This window comes from Oncorhynchus gorbuscha, unplaced genomic scaffold (genome assembly GCF_021184085.1).
Source record: "Oncorhynchus gorbuscha isolate QuinsamMale2020 ecotype Even-year unplaced genomic scaffold, OgorEven_v1.0 Un_scaffold_1529, whole genome shotgun sequence".
Lineage (NCBI taxonomy): Eukaryota > Metazoa > Chordata > Actinopteri > Salmoniformes > Salmonidae > Oncorhynchus > Oncorhynchus gorbuscha.
In genome coordinates this window covers 16,482-35,746 of record NW_025746280.1, presented here as the reverse complement: position 1 = coordinate 35,746, position 19,265 = coordinate 16,482, and the positions used below count along the sequence as shown (strand labels likewise).

General features: G+C 47.3%; 1 protein-coding gene across 1 annotated transcript in view; it reads left to right on the top strand.

The window, feature by feature from the left end:
- Nucleotides 1-19,265, top strand: part of LOC124023180 (striatin-like) — a 51,786-nt gene that overhangs the window by 16,815 nt on the left and 15,706 nt on the right. Inside the window, exon 2 of the mRNA XM_046337708.1 lies at nucleotides 11,176-11,279. Within this exon, the coding sequence (XP_046193664.1) occupies nucleotides 11,176-11,279 (104 nt within the window). The remainder of the gene's footprint in view (nucleotides 1-11,175; nucleotides 11,280-19,265) is intronic.

Sequence of the window (19,265 nt, the reverse complement as noted above, 5' to 3'; positions counted from 1 at the left end):
AGTGAGTGAGAGTGGATGGATGGAGTGAGTGAGAGTGGATGGATGGAGTGAGTGAGAGTGGATGGATGGAGTGAGTGAGAGTGGATGGATGGAGTGAGTGAGAGTGGATGGATGGAGTGAGTGAGAGTGGATGGATGGAGTGAGTGAGAGTGGATGGATGGAGTGAGTGAGAGTGGATGGATGGAGTGAGTGAGAGTGGATGGATGGAGTGAGTGAGAGTGGATGGATGGAGTGAGTGAGAGTGGATGGATGGAGTGAGTGAGAGTGGATGGAGTGAGTGAGTGGAGTGAGTGGAGTGAGTGGAGTGAGTGGAGTGAGTGGAGTGAGTGAGTGAGTGAGTGAGTGAGTGAGTGAGTGAGTGAGTGAGTGAGTGAGTGAGTGAGTGAGTGAGTGAGTGAGTGAGTGGATGGAGTGAGCTCAGCCTGTATCTGACTTAGACGATCTAGTGTGAGAGATGTGCCGGGCCTGGGTGTTTTTAAAACAGTTGTCTGTGTGTCGGCCCTAAATGGGTTCATTGTGTTCGAAGCCTCTGTGATGACGCAGAACTAGATGAGAGGAAAACATGTCTGGAATGTACAACACTCAACTCAACCTAGCTGGGATCCTGTCTGATAGAACCTAGCTGGGATCCTGTCTGATAGAAACTAACGTTACCCAACCTAGCTGGGATCGTGTCTGATAGAAACTAACGTTACCCAACCTAGCTGGGATCGTGTCTGATAGAAACTAACGTTACCCAACCTAGCTGGGATCGTGTCTGATAGAAACTAACGTTACCCAACCTAGCTGGGATCGTGTCTGATAGAAACTAACGTTACCCAACCTAGCTGGGATCGTGTCTGATAGAAACTAACGTTACCCAACCTAGCTGGGATCGTGTCTGATAGAAACTAACGTTACCCAACCTAGATGGGATCGTGTCTGATAGAAACTAACGTTACGCAATCTAGCTGGGATCGTGTCTGATACAATATAGACGTTATTTTCTATGGGTCTGTGTTTTCTTACATAAGGTATTGTGTGAGTCAGTCTACTACTTAGTACCCATATAGCTAACTACCCCTCTACCTACTTAGTACCCATATAGCTACCTACTTAGTACCCATATAGCTACCTACTTAGTACCCATATAGCTACCTACTTAGTACCCATATAGCTACCTACTTAGTACCCATATAGCTACCTACTTAGTACCCATATAGCTACCTACTTAGTACCCATATAGCTACCTACTTAGTACCCATATAGCTACCTACTTAGTACCCATATAGCACATATGTCAGAGTCAAGGCCCGCGGGCCACATCCGGCCCGCGAGAAGGTTTTTTACGCCCCCTGGGATGATCTTGATTTATTATTAGAACCGGCCCGCAGACCGCAGCAAGCCGGCAGCCCGCAGATCTTTTACACGCACCAATACTACATTTCCCACAATGCAACGGTGACGCACCGAGCAGTAGGCTGCTTCATTTCAATATTTATTGGCACAGCAGTTGTCAGCATCACAGTAAAATTAACTTTCAGATACCCATCAAAAATGGCAAAACGGAAGGTGGACACTGAGAACCGGGGGTTTCAAACAAGGTGGGAGTCGGAGTATTTGTTCACGGAGGTAGCTGGAAAACCTGTGTGTCTTCTGTGTGGAGAAAGTGTGGCGGTACTGAAAGAGTATAATCTGAGACGACATTATGAAACGAAACACGCGGACAAAAACAAGAATATGGACATGGAACAAAGGCTACAAAAGGCAGAGGAATTAAAACGAGGCCTCAAATCTCGACAGGCTCTGTTCAAAAAAGCCAAATCACAAGGCCAGGCTGCTGTCAAGGCCAGTTTTATTTTGGCAGAAGAGATCGCTAAATCAGCCCGGCCATTTACGGAGGGGATTTCATCAAAAACTGCATGATTAAAGTTTGTGACGAAGTTTGCCCAGAAAAAAGGCAACTCTTTTTAAATGTGAGTCTGAGCAGAAACACCATTGCCGAGAGAGTAGACCAGTTGTCCATCAATCTAAAAGAGCAGCTTGTGAAAAAGGGAAAAGATTTCATTGCATATTCCTTGGCTGTGGATGAGAGCACCGACATTTCTGACATTGCCCAGTTGTCAATTTTCATCCGCGGAGTGGACTCCAGCCTAAGCGTGACGAGGAGTTTTTGGCTTTACGTCCTATGCATGGCACAACTACGGGGCATGATTTGTATGAAGAGGTGTCAAGATGTGTAAATGAGATGGAGCTGCCTTGGGAAAAACTTGTGGGTTTGACAACCGACGGAGCACCTGCGATGTGTGGACACAGGAGTGGACTGGTGGGGAAGATACGGGAAAAGATGCAAGAGGAAAACGCGACAGGTGAGCTGACAGCTTATCATTGTATCATACACCAGGAAGCGTTGTGCGGTAAAGCCTTGAAAATGGAGCATGTAATGAGCATCATCACGCGCACAGTTAACTTTATCAGAGCCAAAGGTTTGAATCACCGCCAGTTCAAGGCATTTCTGACGGAGTTAGAAACGGAGCATGGTGATTTGCCTTATCACACAGAGGTGCGATGGCTAAGCCAGGGAAAGGTGCTTCAAAGATGTTTCGAGCTTCGTGAGGAGATTTGTCTGTTCTTGGACAGCAAAGGGAAAGACACAACACAACTCCGAGACGAAATGTTTCTGTGTGAAATGGCTTTTCTGTGTGACATTACGAGTCATCTGAATGCAATGAACTTGCAGCTGCAGGGTCGGGATCGTGTCATCTCTGATATGTACAGTACAGTGAAGGCATTTAAAACCAAACTGACTCTGTGGGAGACGCAGATGCGGAAAGAAAATTTGAGCCACTTTCCCAGCTGCCAGACCATGAAAGAGAAGCTCTCTACCAGTGCGTTCCCGAGCGCACAGTTGGCTGATAAAATAGGTATGCTTGCCGCTGACTTTCGACGCCGATTTGCTGACTTTGAAGCACAAAAAAGCAGGTTGGAACTGCTCGGTAACCCATTTGCTGTTGACGTGGAAAGCTCACCACCAAACCTCCAAATGGAGTTGATTGACCTCCAATGCAATGATGCACTGAGGGCAAAATATGCGGCAGTGGGTGCTGCGGAGTTCGCCCGTTTCCTCCCGACACAATGCCCCAGCTGCGCATCCAGGCTGCTCAAACGTTGTCTATGTTTGGCAGCACATACCTGTGTGAACAACTGTTTTCTTTGATGAACTTGAACAAAACATCACACAGAAGTCGACTTACTGCTGAACACCTCCACTCAATTCTGAGGATTTCCTCAGCTCAGAGCCTTACCCCGAACATTGATGAACTTGTGGAAAAGATGGGACACCACCAAGTATCACCCTCAACCTCAAACAAGTGAACATTACTGTGCAATCACATATTTAGAGTTTTTACTCAGTTCAAGTTTAAAAGTTAAAGTTTAATATTTGTTTTCACTGCATGTTACTTCTCCTTAAACAAAGTGTTGTTTTTGATTAATAGATTTTTGCACTTTATTTTATTGTATTTCAATCCAATTATATTTTTAAAATATTTCAGTTGAGTGGATGATAGAAAATTGCTATTATTGTTTTTTTCTTTGAAGTAAATTTAGCCCACTTTTGCTAAAATAGAAAATATAGGCTACTGATGGTGCCTTGAATACCGGTTTCTTTCATTTAATGTTCATGTTATGGGGATTTTTATATAAAGGAAATTTGTCTTTTGTGTCTGTTGAAAATTAAAGATTACTGACAGAGCCATAAGAAAATATTGCTTTATTTATCTGATCATATTGGAATATATTTGTTAGGTTTTCAGTAGGTTCAATTAGGTTCACTAGACTATATGCGTCATTTAAAAACATTTCAATGAACATTCGAACAGTCCGGCCCTCGGCTTGTAGCTAAATTTTTTATTTGGCCCTCCGTCCATTTGACTTTGACACCCCTGCCATATAGCTACCTACTTAGTACCCATATAGCTACCTACTTAGTACCCATATAGCTACCTACTTAGTACCCATATAGCTACCTACCCCTCTACCTACTTAGTACCCATATAGCTAACTACCCCTCTACCTACTTAGTACCCATATAGCTACCTACTTAGTACCCATATAGCTACCTACTTAGTACCCATATAGCTACCTACTTAGTACCCATATAGCTACCTACTTAGTACCCATATAGCTACCTTCTTAGTACCCATATAGCTACCTACTTAGTACCCATATAGCTACCTACTTAGTACCCATATAGCTACCTACATACTACCCATATAGCTACCTACCCCTCTACCTACTTAGTACCCATATAGCTAACTACCCCTCTACCTACTTAGTACCCATATAGCTACCTACTTAGTACCCATATAGCTACCTACTTAGTACCCATATAGCTACCTACTTAGTACCCATATAGCTACCTACTTAGTACCCATATAGCTACCTACTTAGTACCCATATAGCTACCTACTTAGTACCCATATAGCTACCTACTTAGTACCCATATAGCTACCTACTTAGTACCCATATAGCTACCTACTTACTACCCATATAGCTACCTACCCCTCTACCTACTTAGTACCCATATAGCTAACTACCCCTCTACCTACTTAGTACCCATATAGCTACCTACTTAGTACCCATATAGCTACCTACTTAGTACCCATATAGCTACCTACCCCTCTACCTACTTAGTACCCATATAGCTACCTACCCCTCTACCTACTTAGTACCCATATAGCTACCTACCCCTCTACCTACTTAGTACCCATACAGCTAACAACCCCTCTACCTACTAAGGTCCCACAGTTGACAGTGCATGCCAGAGCCAAGCCATTAGGTTGAAGGAATTGTCCATAGAGCTCCGAGACAGGATTGTGTCGAGGCACCAAAAAATGTCTGCTGCATTGAAGATCCCCCCCCAAAACACGGTGACCGCCATGATTCATAAATGGAATAGGTTTGGAACCATCAAGACTCTTCCCAGAGCTGGCTGCCCGGCCAAACAACCATCTCTGCAGAAGTCCACCAATCAGACTGACTTTATGGTAGAGTGGCCAGACGGAAAACACTCCTCAGTAAAAGTCACATGACAGCCTGCTTGGAGTTGGCCAAAAGTCACCTAAAGTACCATGAAAAAAACAAAATTCTGTGGTCTGATGAAACCAAAATCGAACTCTTTGGCCTTAATGCCAACCGCTACGTCTGGTGGAAACCACGCATCACTCATCACCTGGCCATTACCATCCCTACGGTGAAGCGTGGTGGTGGCAGCATCATGCTGGGGAATGTTTTTTCAGACTAGTCAGGATTGAAGGAAAGATGAACAGAGCAAGGTACAGAGAGATCATAGATGAAAACCTGTTCGAGTGCTCAGGACCCCAGACTGGGGCGACGGTTCACCTTCCAACATGACAACGTCCCAAAGCACACAGCCAAGACGACGCTTCGAGACAAGTCTCTGCTTGTCCTTGAGTGGCCCAGCCAGAGCTCGGACTTGAACCCGTGGTCATTATGGGGTATTGTGTGTAGTTTTTTGGGGGGAAAAACTATTTCATCCATTTTAGAATAAGCTATCTACCCTTCTACCTACGCCAGCCCATCTTCATCCCTTAATAACCCCCCCAAGAGTCTAATGCAACCATTGGAGCGGACTGGGAGACCCTTGTCCTCTGACCTGATAAAGTGGCTAGCCAGCCAGTCTGCCAGCTAGCCAGTCCCAGCCAGCCAGTCTGCCAGCTAGCCAGTCCCAGCCAGTCAGCCAGCTAGCCAGTCCCAGCCAGTCAGACCGTCAGCTAGCCAGTCCCAGCCAGCCAGTCTGTCAGCTAGCCAGTCCCAGCCAGTCAGACCGTCAGCTAGCCAGTCCCAGCCAGCCAGTCTGCCAGCTAGCCAGTCCCAGCCAGTCAGACCGTCAGCTAGCCAGTCCCAGCCAGTCAGACCGTCAGCTAGCCAGTCCCAGCCAGCCAGTCTGCCAGCTAGCCAGTCCCAGCCAGTCAGACCGTCAGCTAGCCAGTCCCAGCCAGCCAGTCTGCCAGCTAGCCAGTCCCAGCCAGTCAGACCGTCAGCTAGCCGGAGTGAAGACTGTAATGTTGGTAATAACTCCTCCTGTTTCTTCACAATATATTTCTGCCAGGTAGGCATTGACTACTAATTAATTGAATTAGTTTAACTTTTAATTCACCATTTCCATCACCAGAAGGTTGTTATTAGCAGCATCGCTAACGGCTACAGTAAGTGTAGATGTACGCACCGCACATACCGACGGTTTTATGCCAATCACTTGTGCATTGGCACAATAAAATATGCAGTTTTGTAACACAACACAATGCCACTGATGTCACAAGTTTTGAGGAAGCGTGAAATATGGCCTGCTGACTGCAGGAATGTCCACTCGAGTTGTTAACAGAAAATTTAATGTTCAGTGCTCTACCATATGCCGCTTTCAACGTTATTTTAGAGAATTTGTCCAACCGGCCTCACAACTGCAGACAACGTGGAACCACTCCAGCCCAGGACCTCCACTCCAGGACCTCCACTCCAGGACCTCCACTCCAGGACCTCCACTCCAGGACCTCCACTCCAGGACCTCCACTCCAGGACCTCCACTCCAGGACCTCCACTCCAGGACCTCCACTCCAGGACCTCCACTCCAGGACCTCCACTCCAGGACCTCCACTCCAGGACCTCCACTCCAGGACCTCCACTCCAGGACCTCCACTCCAGCCCAGGACCTCCACTCCAGCCCAGGACCTCCACTCCAGCCCAGGACCTCCACTCCAGCCCAGGACCTCCACTCCAGCCCAGGACCTCCACTCCAGCCCAGGACCTCCACTCCAGCCCAGGACCTCCACTCCAGCCCAGGACCTCCACTCCAGCCCAGGACCTCCACTCCAGCCCAGGACCTCCACTCCAGCCCAGGACCTCCACTCCAGCCCAGGACCTCCACTCCAGCCCAGGACCTCCACTCCAGCCCAGGACCTCCACTCCAGCCCAGGACCTCCACTCCAGCCCAGGACCTCCACTCCAGCCCAGGACCTCCACTCCAGCCCAGGACCTCCACTCCAGCCCAGGACCTCCACTCCAGCCCAGGACCTCCACTCCAGCCCAGGACCTCCACTCCAGCCCAGGACCTCCACTCCAGCCCAGGACCTCCACTCCAGCCCAGGACCTCCACTCCAGCCCAGGACCTCCACTCCAGCCCAGGACCTCCACTCCAGCCCAGGACCTCCACTCCAGCCCAGGACCTCCACTCCAGCCCAGGACCTCCACTCCAGCCCAGGACCTCCACTCCAGCCCAGGACCTCCACTCCAGCCCAGGACCTCCACTCCAGCCCAGGACCTCCACTCCAGCCCAGGACCTCCACTCCAGCCCAGGACCTCCACTCCAGCCCAGGACCTCCACTCCAGCCCAGGACCTCCACTCCAGCCCAGGACCTCCACTCCAGCCCAGGACCTCCACTCCAGCCCAGGACCTCCACTCCAGCCCAGGACCTCCACTCCAGCCCAGGACCTCCACTCCAGCCCAGGACCTCCACTCCAGCCCAGGACCTCCACTCCAGCCCAGGACCTCTACTCCAGCCCAGGACCTCTACTCCAGCCCAGGACCTCTACTCCAGCCCAGGACCTCTACTCCAGCCCAGGACCTCTACTCCAGCCCAGGACCTCTACTCCAGCCCAGGACCTCTACTCCAGCCCAGGACCTCTACTCCAGCCCAGGACCTCTACTCCAGCCCAGGACCTCTACTCCAGCCCAGGACCTCTACTCCAGCCCAGGACCTCTACTCCAGCCCAGGACCTCTACTCCAGCCCAGGACCTCTACTCCAGCCCAGGACCTCTACTCCAGCCCAGGACCTCTACTCCACTCCAGGACCTCTACTCCACTCCAGGACCTCCACTCCACTCCAGGACCTCCACTCCACTCCAGCCCAGGACCTCCACTCCAGGACCTCCACTCCAGCCCAGGACCTCCACTCCAGGACCTCCACTCCAGGACCTCCATGCTTCTGCACCTGCGAGATGGTCTGAGACCAGCCACTGGACAACTAATGAAACTGTCAGAAACCGTCTCGGGGAAGCTCATCAGTGTGCTCGCCGTCCTCACCAGGGTCTTGTCCTGACTACAGATCGGCGTCGTAACCGACTTCTGTGTTTGCAAATGCTCACCTTCAATGGCCACTGGCTGGTGAAGTCTGCTTGTTGAAATCCAGGTTTCAACTGTACCAGGCAGATGGCAGACAGTGTGTATGTTGTCGTGTGGACAAGCAGTTTGATGAGGTCAACGTTGTGAATAGAGTGCCCCGTGGTGACGGGGGTTATGGGGTTATGGTATGGGCAGGCATAACGAACACACTTGCGTTTTATCTATGGCAATTTGAAAGCGCAGAGAACTTTGACGAGATCCTGAGGTCTGTTGTCGAGCCATTCGTCCTCTACCATCACCATGTTTCAGCGTGATAACACACGGCCCCATGTCGCAAGGATCTGTACACAATTCCTGGAAGCTGAAAATGTCCCAGTTCTTCCATGACCTGCGTACTCACCAGACCTAGTTGGGGCGACAGGTAGCCTAGTGGTTAGAGAGTTAGGTCATTAACTGAAAGGTTGCTGGATCGAATCCCTGAGCTAACAAGGTAAAAAATCTGTCATTCTGCCCACGAACAAGGCAGTTAACCCACCGTTCCTAGGCCGTCATTGTAAATAAGAATTTGTTCTTAATAACTGACTTGCCTTGTTAAACATAAAAATAAAATAAAAATGTTTGGGATGCTCTAAATTGACGGGTACGACATTGTGTTCCAGTTCCCACCAATATCCAGCAGTTTCACACAGCCATTGAAGAGGAGTGGGACAACTTTCCACAGGCCACAATCAACAGCCTGTTCAACTCTATGTGAAGGAGATGTGTTGCGCTGCATGAGGCAAATGGTGGTCACACCAGATACTGACTGGTGTTCTGTTCCACACCAGATACTGACTGGTGTTCTGATCCACACCAGATACTGACTGGTTTTCTGATCCACACCAGATACTGACTGGTTTTCTGATCCACACCAGATACTGACTGGTTTTCTGATCCACACCAGATACTGACTGGTTTTCTGATCCACACCAGATACTGACTGGTTTTCTGATCCACACCAGATACTGACTGGTTTTCTGATCCACACCAGATACTGACTGGTTTTCTGATCCACACCAGATACTGACTGGTTTTCTGATCCACACCAGATACTGACTGGTGTTCTGATCCACACCAGATACTGACTGGTGTTCTGATCCACGCCCCTACCTTTTTCCTTTACGGTATCTGTGACCAACAGATGTATATCTGTATTCCCAGTCATGTGAAATCCATAGATTAGGGCCTAATGAACTTATTTCAATTGACTGATTTCCTGATATGAACTGTAACTTAGTAAAATCTTTGAAATTGTTGTGTTTTTATATTTTTGTTCTGTATAGTTTATTCCCTACTAGGGTCAATACATCTACCTGATTCCCCTACTAGGGTTAATACATTTAGTTGATTCCCTACTAGGGTCAATACATCTACCTAATTCCCCTACTAGGGTTAATACATTTAGTTGATTCCCTACATCTAGTTGATTCCCTACATCTAGTTGATTCCCTACTAGGGTCAACACGTCTAGTTGACTCCCTACTAGGGGCATTACGTCTAGTTGATTCCCTACTGGGGTCAATACGTCTAGTTGATTCCCCACTGGGGTCAATATGTCTAGTTGATTCCCCACTGGGGTCAATAGGTCTAGTCGATTCCCCACTGGGGTCAATAGGTTTAGTCGATTCCCCACTGGGGTCAATAGGTTTAGTCGATTCCCCACTGGGGTCAATAGGTTTAGTCGATTCCCCACTGGGGTCAATAGGTTTAGTCGATTCCCCACTGGGGTCAATAGGTTTAGTCGATTCCCCACTGGGGTCAATAGGTTTGGTCGATTCCCCACTGGGGTCAATAGGTTTGGTCGATTCCCCACTGGGGTCAATAGGTTTGGTCGATTCCCCACTGGGGTCAATAGGTTTGGTCGATTCCCCACTGGGGTCAATAGGTGTGGTCGATTCCCCACTGGGGTCAATAGGTGTGGTCGATTTCCCCACTGGGGTCAATAGGTGTGGTCGATTTCCCCACTGGGGTCAATAGGTGTGGTCGATTTCCCCACTGGGGTCAATAGGTGTGGTCGATTCCCCACTGGGGTCAATAGGTGTGGTCGATTCCCCACTGGGGTCAATAGGTGTGGTCGATTCCCCACTGGGGTCAATGAGGATGTTCTGGATGTTTCTATAGAAACATTGGATGAGGATGGTGGGTGGATGTGAAATGAAGCTCACATTTATTTAAATCTGGTTTAAGCAGCTGTGACTCATTTTGTTTTAGACATCAACAGTGCTGCTTTCAAAGAGAATCACTCACTCTCACTCACTCAAAAAATACTCCTTCTTGATTGTCTCGCTGTCCCAGATTCTGTGGTGCCCACTTGCTACGGACTAAAGACAGGGTTCTGGTTGGGCTCATCTCCTGACTGTTCCCTGTTTACCTGTGTTATGCATTTACATTACATTTACATTTAAGTCATTTAGCAGACGCTCTTATCCAGAGCGACTTACAACTGTAAGGTGTAGAGTCTCCCCTGCCCTGTGGTAGGACTAGAAGACTGTTGGTCTGGGAAGCCTGTCTAATGTGCTGAACCGCGTGTGTGTGTCCAGGGTTCCGTTTGCTGGTTATAGCCGGCTTTTAGTTGATAAAAAAGAAGCACATTTTTTAAATAAACTCTGTGCCAATTGTCTGAAGAAACATCTCATTTGCTTTGCAGTCTGTTCAGCTTCTTAAGGAAAAGTTAATTTCTCCCAAAACGAACAATTATGTAATTTAGAATGCGAGCAGTATTATCTCAGACACAGAAATATATCAGAGTTTAATGCAGGTATATTGACATACGAATGATGCTGATGAAACAGTTTGTCTGCTGAATGTATTGAGTGTTGATTGTGATGCCTTTTCCCTCTCTAGGCCTAGATAGACTTCCTGCAAGGCCAGAGGAAAGCTCTGATCATGTGTAGTTGATACTGTCTGTTAATGGCATGCGATATGCTTCCTCCAGGCTCAGACGGCGTTCCTCCAGGGAGAGAGGAAAGGACAAGAGAATGTATTGGTGATGACTGATATTGTGTTTCTCCTCCAGGCTCAGACGGCGTTCCTCCAGGGAGAGAGGAAAGGACAGGAGAACCTGAAGAAGGACCTGGTTAGGAGGATCAAGATGCTGGAATACGTTCTCAAACAGGAGAGGTACGTCACAGAACCCGATGACCATCTGTCGGTCTATTGCGGTGCTTCTACACCTGCATTGCTTGCTGTTTGGGGTTTTAGGCTGGGTTTCTGTACAGCACTTTGAGATATCAGCTGATGTACGAAGGGCTATATAAATAAATTTGATTTGATTTGATATGCAAACTGTAATCAAGTGTCAAACTCCGGTGGCATGTGAGACAATTTCGATGCTAGCTAATAAACATACATTTAAAAAAAAAAAATCTTTAAATTTTACCTTTATTCAACCAGGCAAGTCAGTTAAGAACATATTCTTATTTTCAATGACGGCCTGGGAACAGTGGGTTAACTGCCTGTTCAGGGGCAGAACGACAGATTTGTACCTTGTCAGCTCGGGGGGTTTGAACTCGCAACCTTCCGGTTACTAGTCCAACGCTCTAACCACTAGGCTACGCTGCCGCACATATAGGTGACATTGATTTTTAGCAGTGGCAAATGAGAATATGACATTAAAAGTGGCTCTGACTCATAGTGAGGAGCCTATAAAACCAGCTTGACAGATATGGGTAACTGTCAGGGATATAGATGCCACTGCGTCGGCGGGCCCCAAACCCATCCAAATGTAACATTGCAAAAAAAATACATTCAAACGTTACGAATTGCAGATCCACGTTTTGTTTTGCTCATATTGCTATTTCTACCTAAAATACCTCCTCTTTTGTGACCAACCGAGGCGTCTTCTCCTTCAGTGTTTGAACTTCATGTGACAGTGTGTCGACAGTCATTGATCTACTGTCGTTTTGCTAAACGACCCCAGCAGTATGTGGACACCCCTTCAAATTAATAGATTCGGCTATTTCAGCCACATCTGTTGCTAACAGGTGTATAAAATCAAGCACACAGCCATGCAATCTCCATAGACAAACATTGGCAGTAGAATGGCCCTTACTGAAGAGCTCAGTGACTTTCAAAGTGGCACTGTCATAGGATGCCATCTTTCCAACAAGTCAGTTTGCTTGAGCTGGCCCGGTCGACTGCAAGTCAAGTTATTGTGAAGTGAAAGTGTCTAGTAGCAACAACGGCTCGGCCACGAAGTGGTAGGCCACACAAGCTCACAGAATGGGGCCGCCGAGTGCTGAAGCACGTAAAATTCATGTTACCTCATTAGCTAGCTTTTGCTAGCAACCTGGGGCGCGTTCAGCAGGACACAACGTTTCATATCTTTCTGATATAAATCTCCCATGTAGAACAAACACGCCTCTGACATGTTGATTGTTATCTCTATTCATGGAATATCTATCTGCAACTTTCAAGAATGTTTTGCATCTGAACGTAGCCATGGTAACATTACCAGTAGACTGCTGAATGTAGCCATGGTAACATTACCAGTAGACTGCTGAATGTAGCCATGGTAACATTAGTTGTAGACTACTGAATGTAGCCATGGTAACATTAGTTGTAGACTACTGAACGTAGCCATGGTAACATTAGTAGTAGACTACTGAACGTAGCCATGGTAACATTACCAGTAGACTACTGAACGTAGCCATGGTAACATTACCAGTAGACTACTGAACGTAGCCATGGTAACATTACCAGTAGACTACTGAACGTAGCCATGGTAACATTACCAGTAGACTACTGAACGTAGCCATGGTAACATTACCAGTAGACTACTGAACGTAGCCATGGTAACATTACCAGTAGACTACTGAACGTAGCCATGGTAACATTACCAGTAGACTACTGAACGTAGCCATGGTAACATTACCAGTAGACTACTGAACGTAGCCATGGTAACATTACCAGTAGACTACTGAACGTAGCCATGGTAACATTACCAGTAGACTACTGAACGTAGCCATGGTAACATTACCAGTAGACTACTGAACGTAGCCATGGTAACATTACCAGTAGACTACTGAACGTAGCCATGGTAACATTACCAGTAGACTACTGAACGTAGCCATGGTAACATTACCAGTAGACTACTGAACGTAGCCATGGTAACATTACCAGTAGACTACTGAACGTAGCCATGGTAACATTACCAGTAGACTACTGAACGTAGCCATGGTAACATTACCAGTAGACTACTGAACGTAGCCATGGTAACATTACCAGTAGACTACTGAACGTAGCCATGGTAACATTACCAGTAGACTACTGAACGTAGCCATGGTAACATTACCAGTAGACTACTGAACGTAGCCATGGTAACATTACCAGTAGACTACTGAACGTAGCCATGGTAACATTACCAGTAGACTACTGAACGTAGCCATGGTAACATTACCAGTAGACTACTGAACGTAGCCATGGTAACATTTGGAGGCACAGAAACGGAAAAGGGATAATAACTCAATCTGACTGGGTAAAGAACCCCCCCCCCCCCTAAATCTGACTGGGTAAAGACCCCCCCTAAATCTGACTGGGTAAAGACCCCCCTAAAGCTGACTGGGTAAAGACCCCCCCCCCTAAAGCTGACTGGGTAAAGACCCCCCCCCCTAAAGCTGACTGGGTAAAGACCCCCCCCTAAAGCTGACTGGGTAAGACCCCCCCCTAAAGCTGACTGGGTAAAGACCCCCCCTAAAGCTGACTGGGTAAAGACCCCCCTAAAGCTGACTGGGTCAAGACCCCCCCCTAAAGCTGACTGGGTCAAGACCCCCTCTAAAGCTGACTGGGTCAAGACCCCCTCTAAAGCTGACTGGGTCAAGACCCCCTCTAAAGCTGACTGGGTCAAGACCCCCTCTAAAGCTGACTGGGTCAAGACCCCCTCTAAAGCTGACTGGGTCAAGACCCCCTCTAAAGCTGACTGGGTCAAGACCCCCCTAAAGCTGACTGGGTCAAGACCCCCCTAAAGCTGACTGGGTCAAGACCCCCCCCTATAGCTGACTGGGTCAAGACCCCCCCCCTATAGCTGACTGGGTCAAGACCCCCCCCTATAGCTGACTGGGTCAAGACCCCCCTATAGCTGACTGGGTCAAGACCCCCCCCTATAGCTGACTGGGTCAAGACCCCCCTATAGCTGACTGGGTCAAGACCCCCCCCTATAGCTGACTGGGTCAAGACCCCCCCTATAGCTGACTGGGTCAAGACCCCCCCCCCTATAGCTGACTGGGTCAAGACCCCCCTATAGCTGACTGGGTCAAGACCCCCCCCTATAGCTGACTGGGTCAAGACCCCCCTATAGCTGACTGGGTCAAGACCCCCTCTATAGCTGACTGGGTCAAGATCCCCCCCCTATAGCTGACTGGGTCAAGACCCCCCTATAGCTGACTGGGTCAAGACCCCCCTATAGCTGACTGGGTCAAGACCCCCCTATAGCTGACTGGGTCAAGACCCCCCTATAGCTGACTGGGTCAAGACCCCCTAAAGCTGACTGGGTCAAGACCCCCTCTAAAGCTGACTGGGTCAAGACCCCCTCTAAAGCTGACTGGGTCAAGACCCCCTAAAGCTGACTGGGTCAAGACCCCCCTAAAGCTGACTGGGTCAAGATCCCCCTATAGCTGACTGGGTCAAGACCCCCCTATAGCTGACTGGGTCAAGACCCCCCCCTATAGCTGACTGGGTCAAGATCCCCCCTATAGCTGACTGGGTCAAGACCCCCCTATAGCTGACTGGGTCAAGACCCCCTATAACTGACTGGGTCAAGACCCCCTATAGCTGACTGGGTCAAGACCCCCCTATAGCTGACTGGGTCAAGACCCCCTCTAAAGCTGACTGGGTCAAGACCCCCCCCCCCCTATAGCTGACTGGGTCAAGACCCCCCCCCCCCCCCCTATAGCTGACTGGGTCAAGACCCCCCTATAGCTGACTGGGTCAAGACCCCCCCCTATAGCTGACTGGGTCAAGACCCCCTCTATAGCCGACTGGGTCAAGACCCCCCCCTCTATAGCCGACTGGGTCAAGACCCCCCCCCCTATAGCTGACTGGGTCAAGACCCCCTTATAGCTGACTGGGTCAAGACCCCCTATAGCTGACTGGGTCAAGACCCCTCTATAGCCGACTGGGTCAAGACCCCCTATAGCCGACTGGGTCAAGACCCCCCTATAGCTGACTGGGTCAAGACCCCCCTATAGCTGACTGGGTCAAGACCCCCTCTATAGCCGACTGGGTAAATCACTATTTTGAATAACTTTATTCTCTGCTTGTGTGTATCGGTTTGTGTTGCGTGTAACATTTATGTAGGCTGAATTAGGAAGTTACATGGCCTGATAATTGTTATATAATATTATTATTGTATATATTTGTAATATTTCTGCTGTTGGGAAGAGAATGAGATGTTATGCAAAACAATATGTTGGTAGGACAAGGCCACAAACACTGAGTATACAAAACATTAAGAACACTGAGTATACAAAACATTAAGAACACTGAGTATACAAAACATTAAGAACACTGAGTATACAAAACATTAAGAACACTGAGTATACAAAACATTAAGAACACTGAGTATACAAAACATTAAGAACACTGAGTATACAAAACATTAAGAACACTGAGTATACAAAACATTAAGAACACTGAGTATACAAAACATTAAGAACACTGAGTATACAAAACATTAAGAACACTGAGTATACAAAACATTAAGAACACTGAGTATACAAAACATTAAGAACACCTGTTATTTTCATGACACAGACTGACCAGGTGAACCCAGGTGAAAGCTATATGATCCCTCATGGATTTCACTTGTTAGATCTTCTTCGATCGGTGTAGATTAAGGGGAGGAGACGGGTTAAAGAAGGATTTTTTAAGCCTCGAGACAACTGAGACATGGATGCAGATGTGATGTGACCAAAATGAAAGGGAGTCTATTTTACCAAAACAGCGGGCCATTTTAGTCATTTTTGACAACTAAATGAAGTGTATTATAAAGTGTGCCGAAATGACATGAGGTAATGTATAGCAGCTTTCCTTGATTTCAGAAGAATCGTTCCCCCAGTGGCTGATGGGCAATGCTGGACACGGATGGCTGTAGCGTAGCGGTGCCATTTACACATCACATAGCATCATCACATGAACCTATGACCTTTATATGAATGCACCACACTGATAAAGACAGAGGGCCCGACAGCCAAAAGTGTTCACGTGAACAATGCAGTTAACCCACTGTTCCTAGACCAGTTAACCCACTATTCCTAGACCAGTTAACCCACTATTCCTAGACCAGTTAACCCACTGTTCCTAGACCAGTTAACCCACTGTTCCTAGGCCAGTTAACCCACTGTTCCTAGGCCAGTTAACCCACTGTTCCTAGGCCAGTTAACCCACTGTTCCTAGGCCAGTTAACCCACTGTTCCTAGGCCAGTTAACCCACTGTTCCTAGGCCAGTTAACCCACTGTTCCTAGGCCAGTTAACCCACTGTTCCCAGGCCAGTTAACCCACTGTTCCCAGGCCAGTAGTTAACCCACTGTTCCCAGGCCAGTAGTTAACCCACTGTTCCCAGGCCAGTAGTTAACCCACTGTTCCCAGGCCAGTAGTTAACCCACTGTTCCCAGGCCAGTAGTTAACCCACTGTTCCCAGGCCAGTAGTTAACCCACTGTTCCCAGGCCAGTAGTTAACCCACTGTTCCTAGGCCGTCATTGAAAATAGGAACACATTTCTTAACTGACTTGGCTGGTTAAATAAAGGTAAAATAAACATGGCGGTGAAACTTACACAGCAGAAAATCCGAGGGTCTACAATGACAGATGACCCTGGAAGGAAAAGACAGTCCCCTGGTGTTGTGACGTCTGTACAGAGGACAGATTGGTGTCTGGTTACTGATGACACTGCCCTGGAACAGTTTCTGTCTGCCTTACCCTGGGGGAAACTCAATCAAGACAAGGTCACGGCTCTACTGCTCTCTGAGTTTTTCTGTCCTCCTGTCCTTTCCTAGAGCGGTTTCTGTCTGACTTTCCCTGGGGGATCGTTCATCCCCTTGTGTTCCAGGAAAAGCAGCAGCAGGATCATTTTCGACTCCTCTTTCTGAGTCTGTTCACCGACACCATGGTGTCAGCACTGTGCCTGCAACAGCAGGTTGCCGTGGTAACAACAATGATGCTCTCCCTCCCCATGGCCGCTCTGCCTCTGGAACAGGATGTAGAGATGTCATTTCTATCTCCCCTCTTTTTTTTCTCTCTTTGTTTTATCTCTCTCGCTCTCCTCCTCTTTCTCCTCTTTGCTCTCTCTCCCGCCCCCTTTCTTCCTGGGCCAATCAGATGTGCCTAGACCTACTGTTCAGTTAGCAGGTTGTTCGCTATCTAGGTAACATGAGTGAACGTTGTTTGTTGTCAAACCAATAATTATCAACCCAGGATTAGTTTAAAACAGCCTGCGACATGGTTTGGGAAAGTATGTCAAATCCGTGAGAACCCGATTTTTATATATATATAAACCATGTCGCAGGTTCTATTGTCACGGGGTGGATGTAGAAGGTAACTGACAAAATAATGCAAACACTTGAGTAAATGAGAGTAACAACGTGTATTTGAAAGCAGGTGCTTCCACACAGGTGTGGTACCTGAGGTAATTAAGCAATTAACATCCCATCATGCTTAGAGAACACCCGATATAATCTGCTGTTATTGGCCTTTTAAATCGCTACACTGGTATTGTCCGATAATTCCACCGATATCAAATAATCAATAAATGTGCTGGAGAACAGGAATCTCTATACTGGACACTGGCGGCCATTTTATGTCATTTAACGGCAATGTAAGAAAATCAACATTTGAAGCATATTTCTGGGACAATTGCTGTTTTGGATGGTTCTTGATGACAATTAATTGTGGAAAAAGTGTACTTTTATTTCCCTGGAGTAAGGCAGTATATTAACAGGCTATTTTGGGGGACAATATATATATATATATGTCTAATGAACGATATGTCTAGTTGAGACTGTAGAACACAATGTGGGATGCTTGTTACATTCAACCCCAGAACCTGGCATCTAGTCTAATGAACGATATGTCTAGTTGAGACTGTAGAACACAACCCCAGAACCTGGCATCTAGTCTAACGAACAATATGTCTAGTTGAGACTGTAGAACACAACCCCAGAACCTGGCATCTAGTCTAATGAACAATATGTCTAGTTGAGACTGTAGAACACAACCCCAGAACCTGGCATCTAGTCTAATGAACAATATGCGTTTTGAACAGCAGGGGTTTTCTTAATCTTTCAACCGGCGTCTGGGTGCATCAGTCTTCTGTTATGTTGTGTCTCCTTTTGTGAGCAGACAATCAGATTCCTTCCTCTTCCTGCTGTTCCTGTCAGAAGCAGCAGCATCATCATCACTAGCAGAGGACATGCATTTCTCTGTTAATTTCAGTAACGCCATCGCCTCTCTGGGAGAGAGTTAGGAGCGACGTCATGTGCTTCAGAATCAGGTTACTCGTCTTGTGGGTTTCCCTGGTTGCTTGGCAACGGGTCATTCCTATCAGGAAGAGCCCTCAGGAAACAGGATGTTACCAATTTGAACAGGAACACCTTGGTCCCAACCTAACTAGGTTTCCCATCCGATTGGATAAAGATTTACATTAGAATATTCTAAAATCTGTCATTACGGTAATGGTTTCCCAGCAGAGATGTATAGGATGTTTCCATCAATTGACTTGTTGAAGATAAAAGTCTGATTAATAATGACATAGGGCACATAAAAATACATTTTCCGGGTTAAATTCCCATGTAATAAAAAATACACTTTAAAATTATTATTTTTTTTAAGGGTTTCCATCACATTTGAATCGGATGGGTTTTGTTCCCACTGATGTTGGCCCGTGCGCTCCAGCCAACAGCTCTGATACAGTGTGGTCAGGCTAGTCCACATGATGACATTATTATGGACAGAAGAGAGAGAATTTGTCCAACGGCAGTCGAGCGTCGATCATCATGTCACCAGAATAAGACCCCAGATATTTATTATAAAGGAGCATCTAGATCATCATGTCACCAGAATAAGACCCCAGATATTTATTATAAAGGAGCACCTCGATCATCATGTCACCAGAA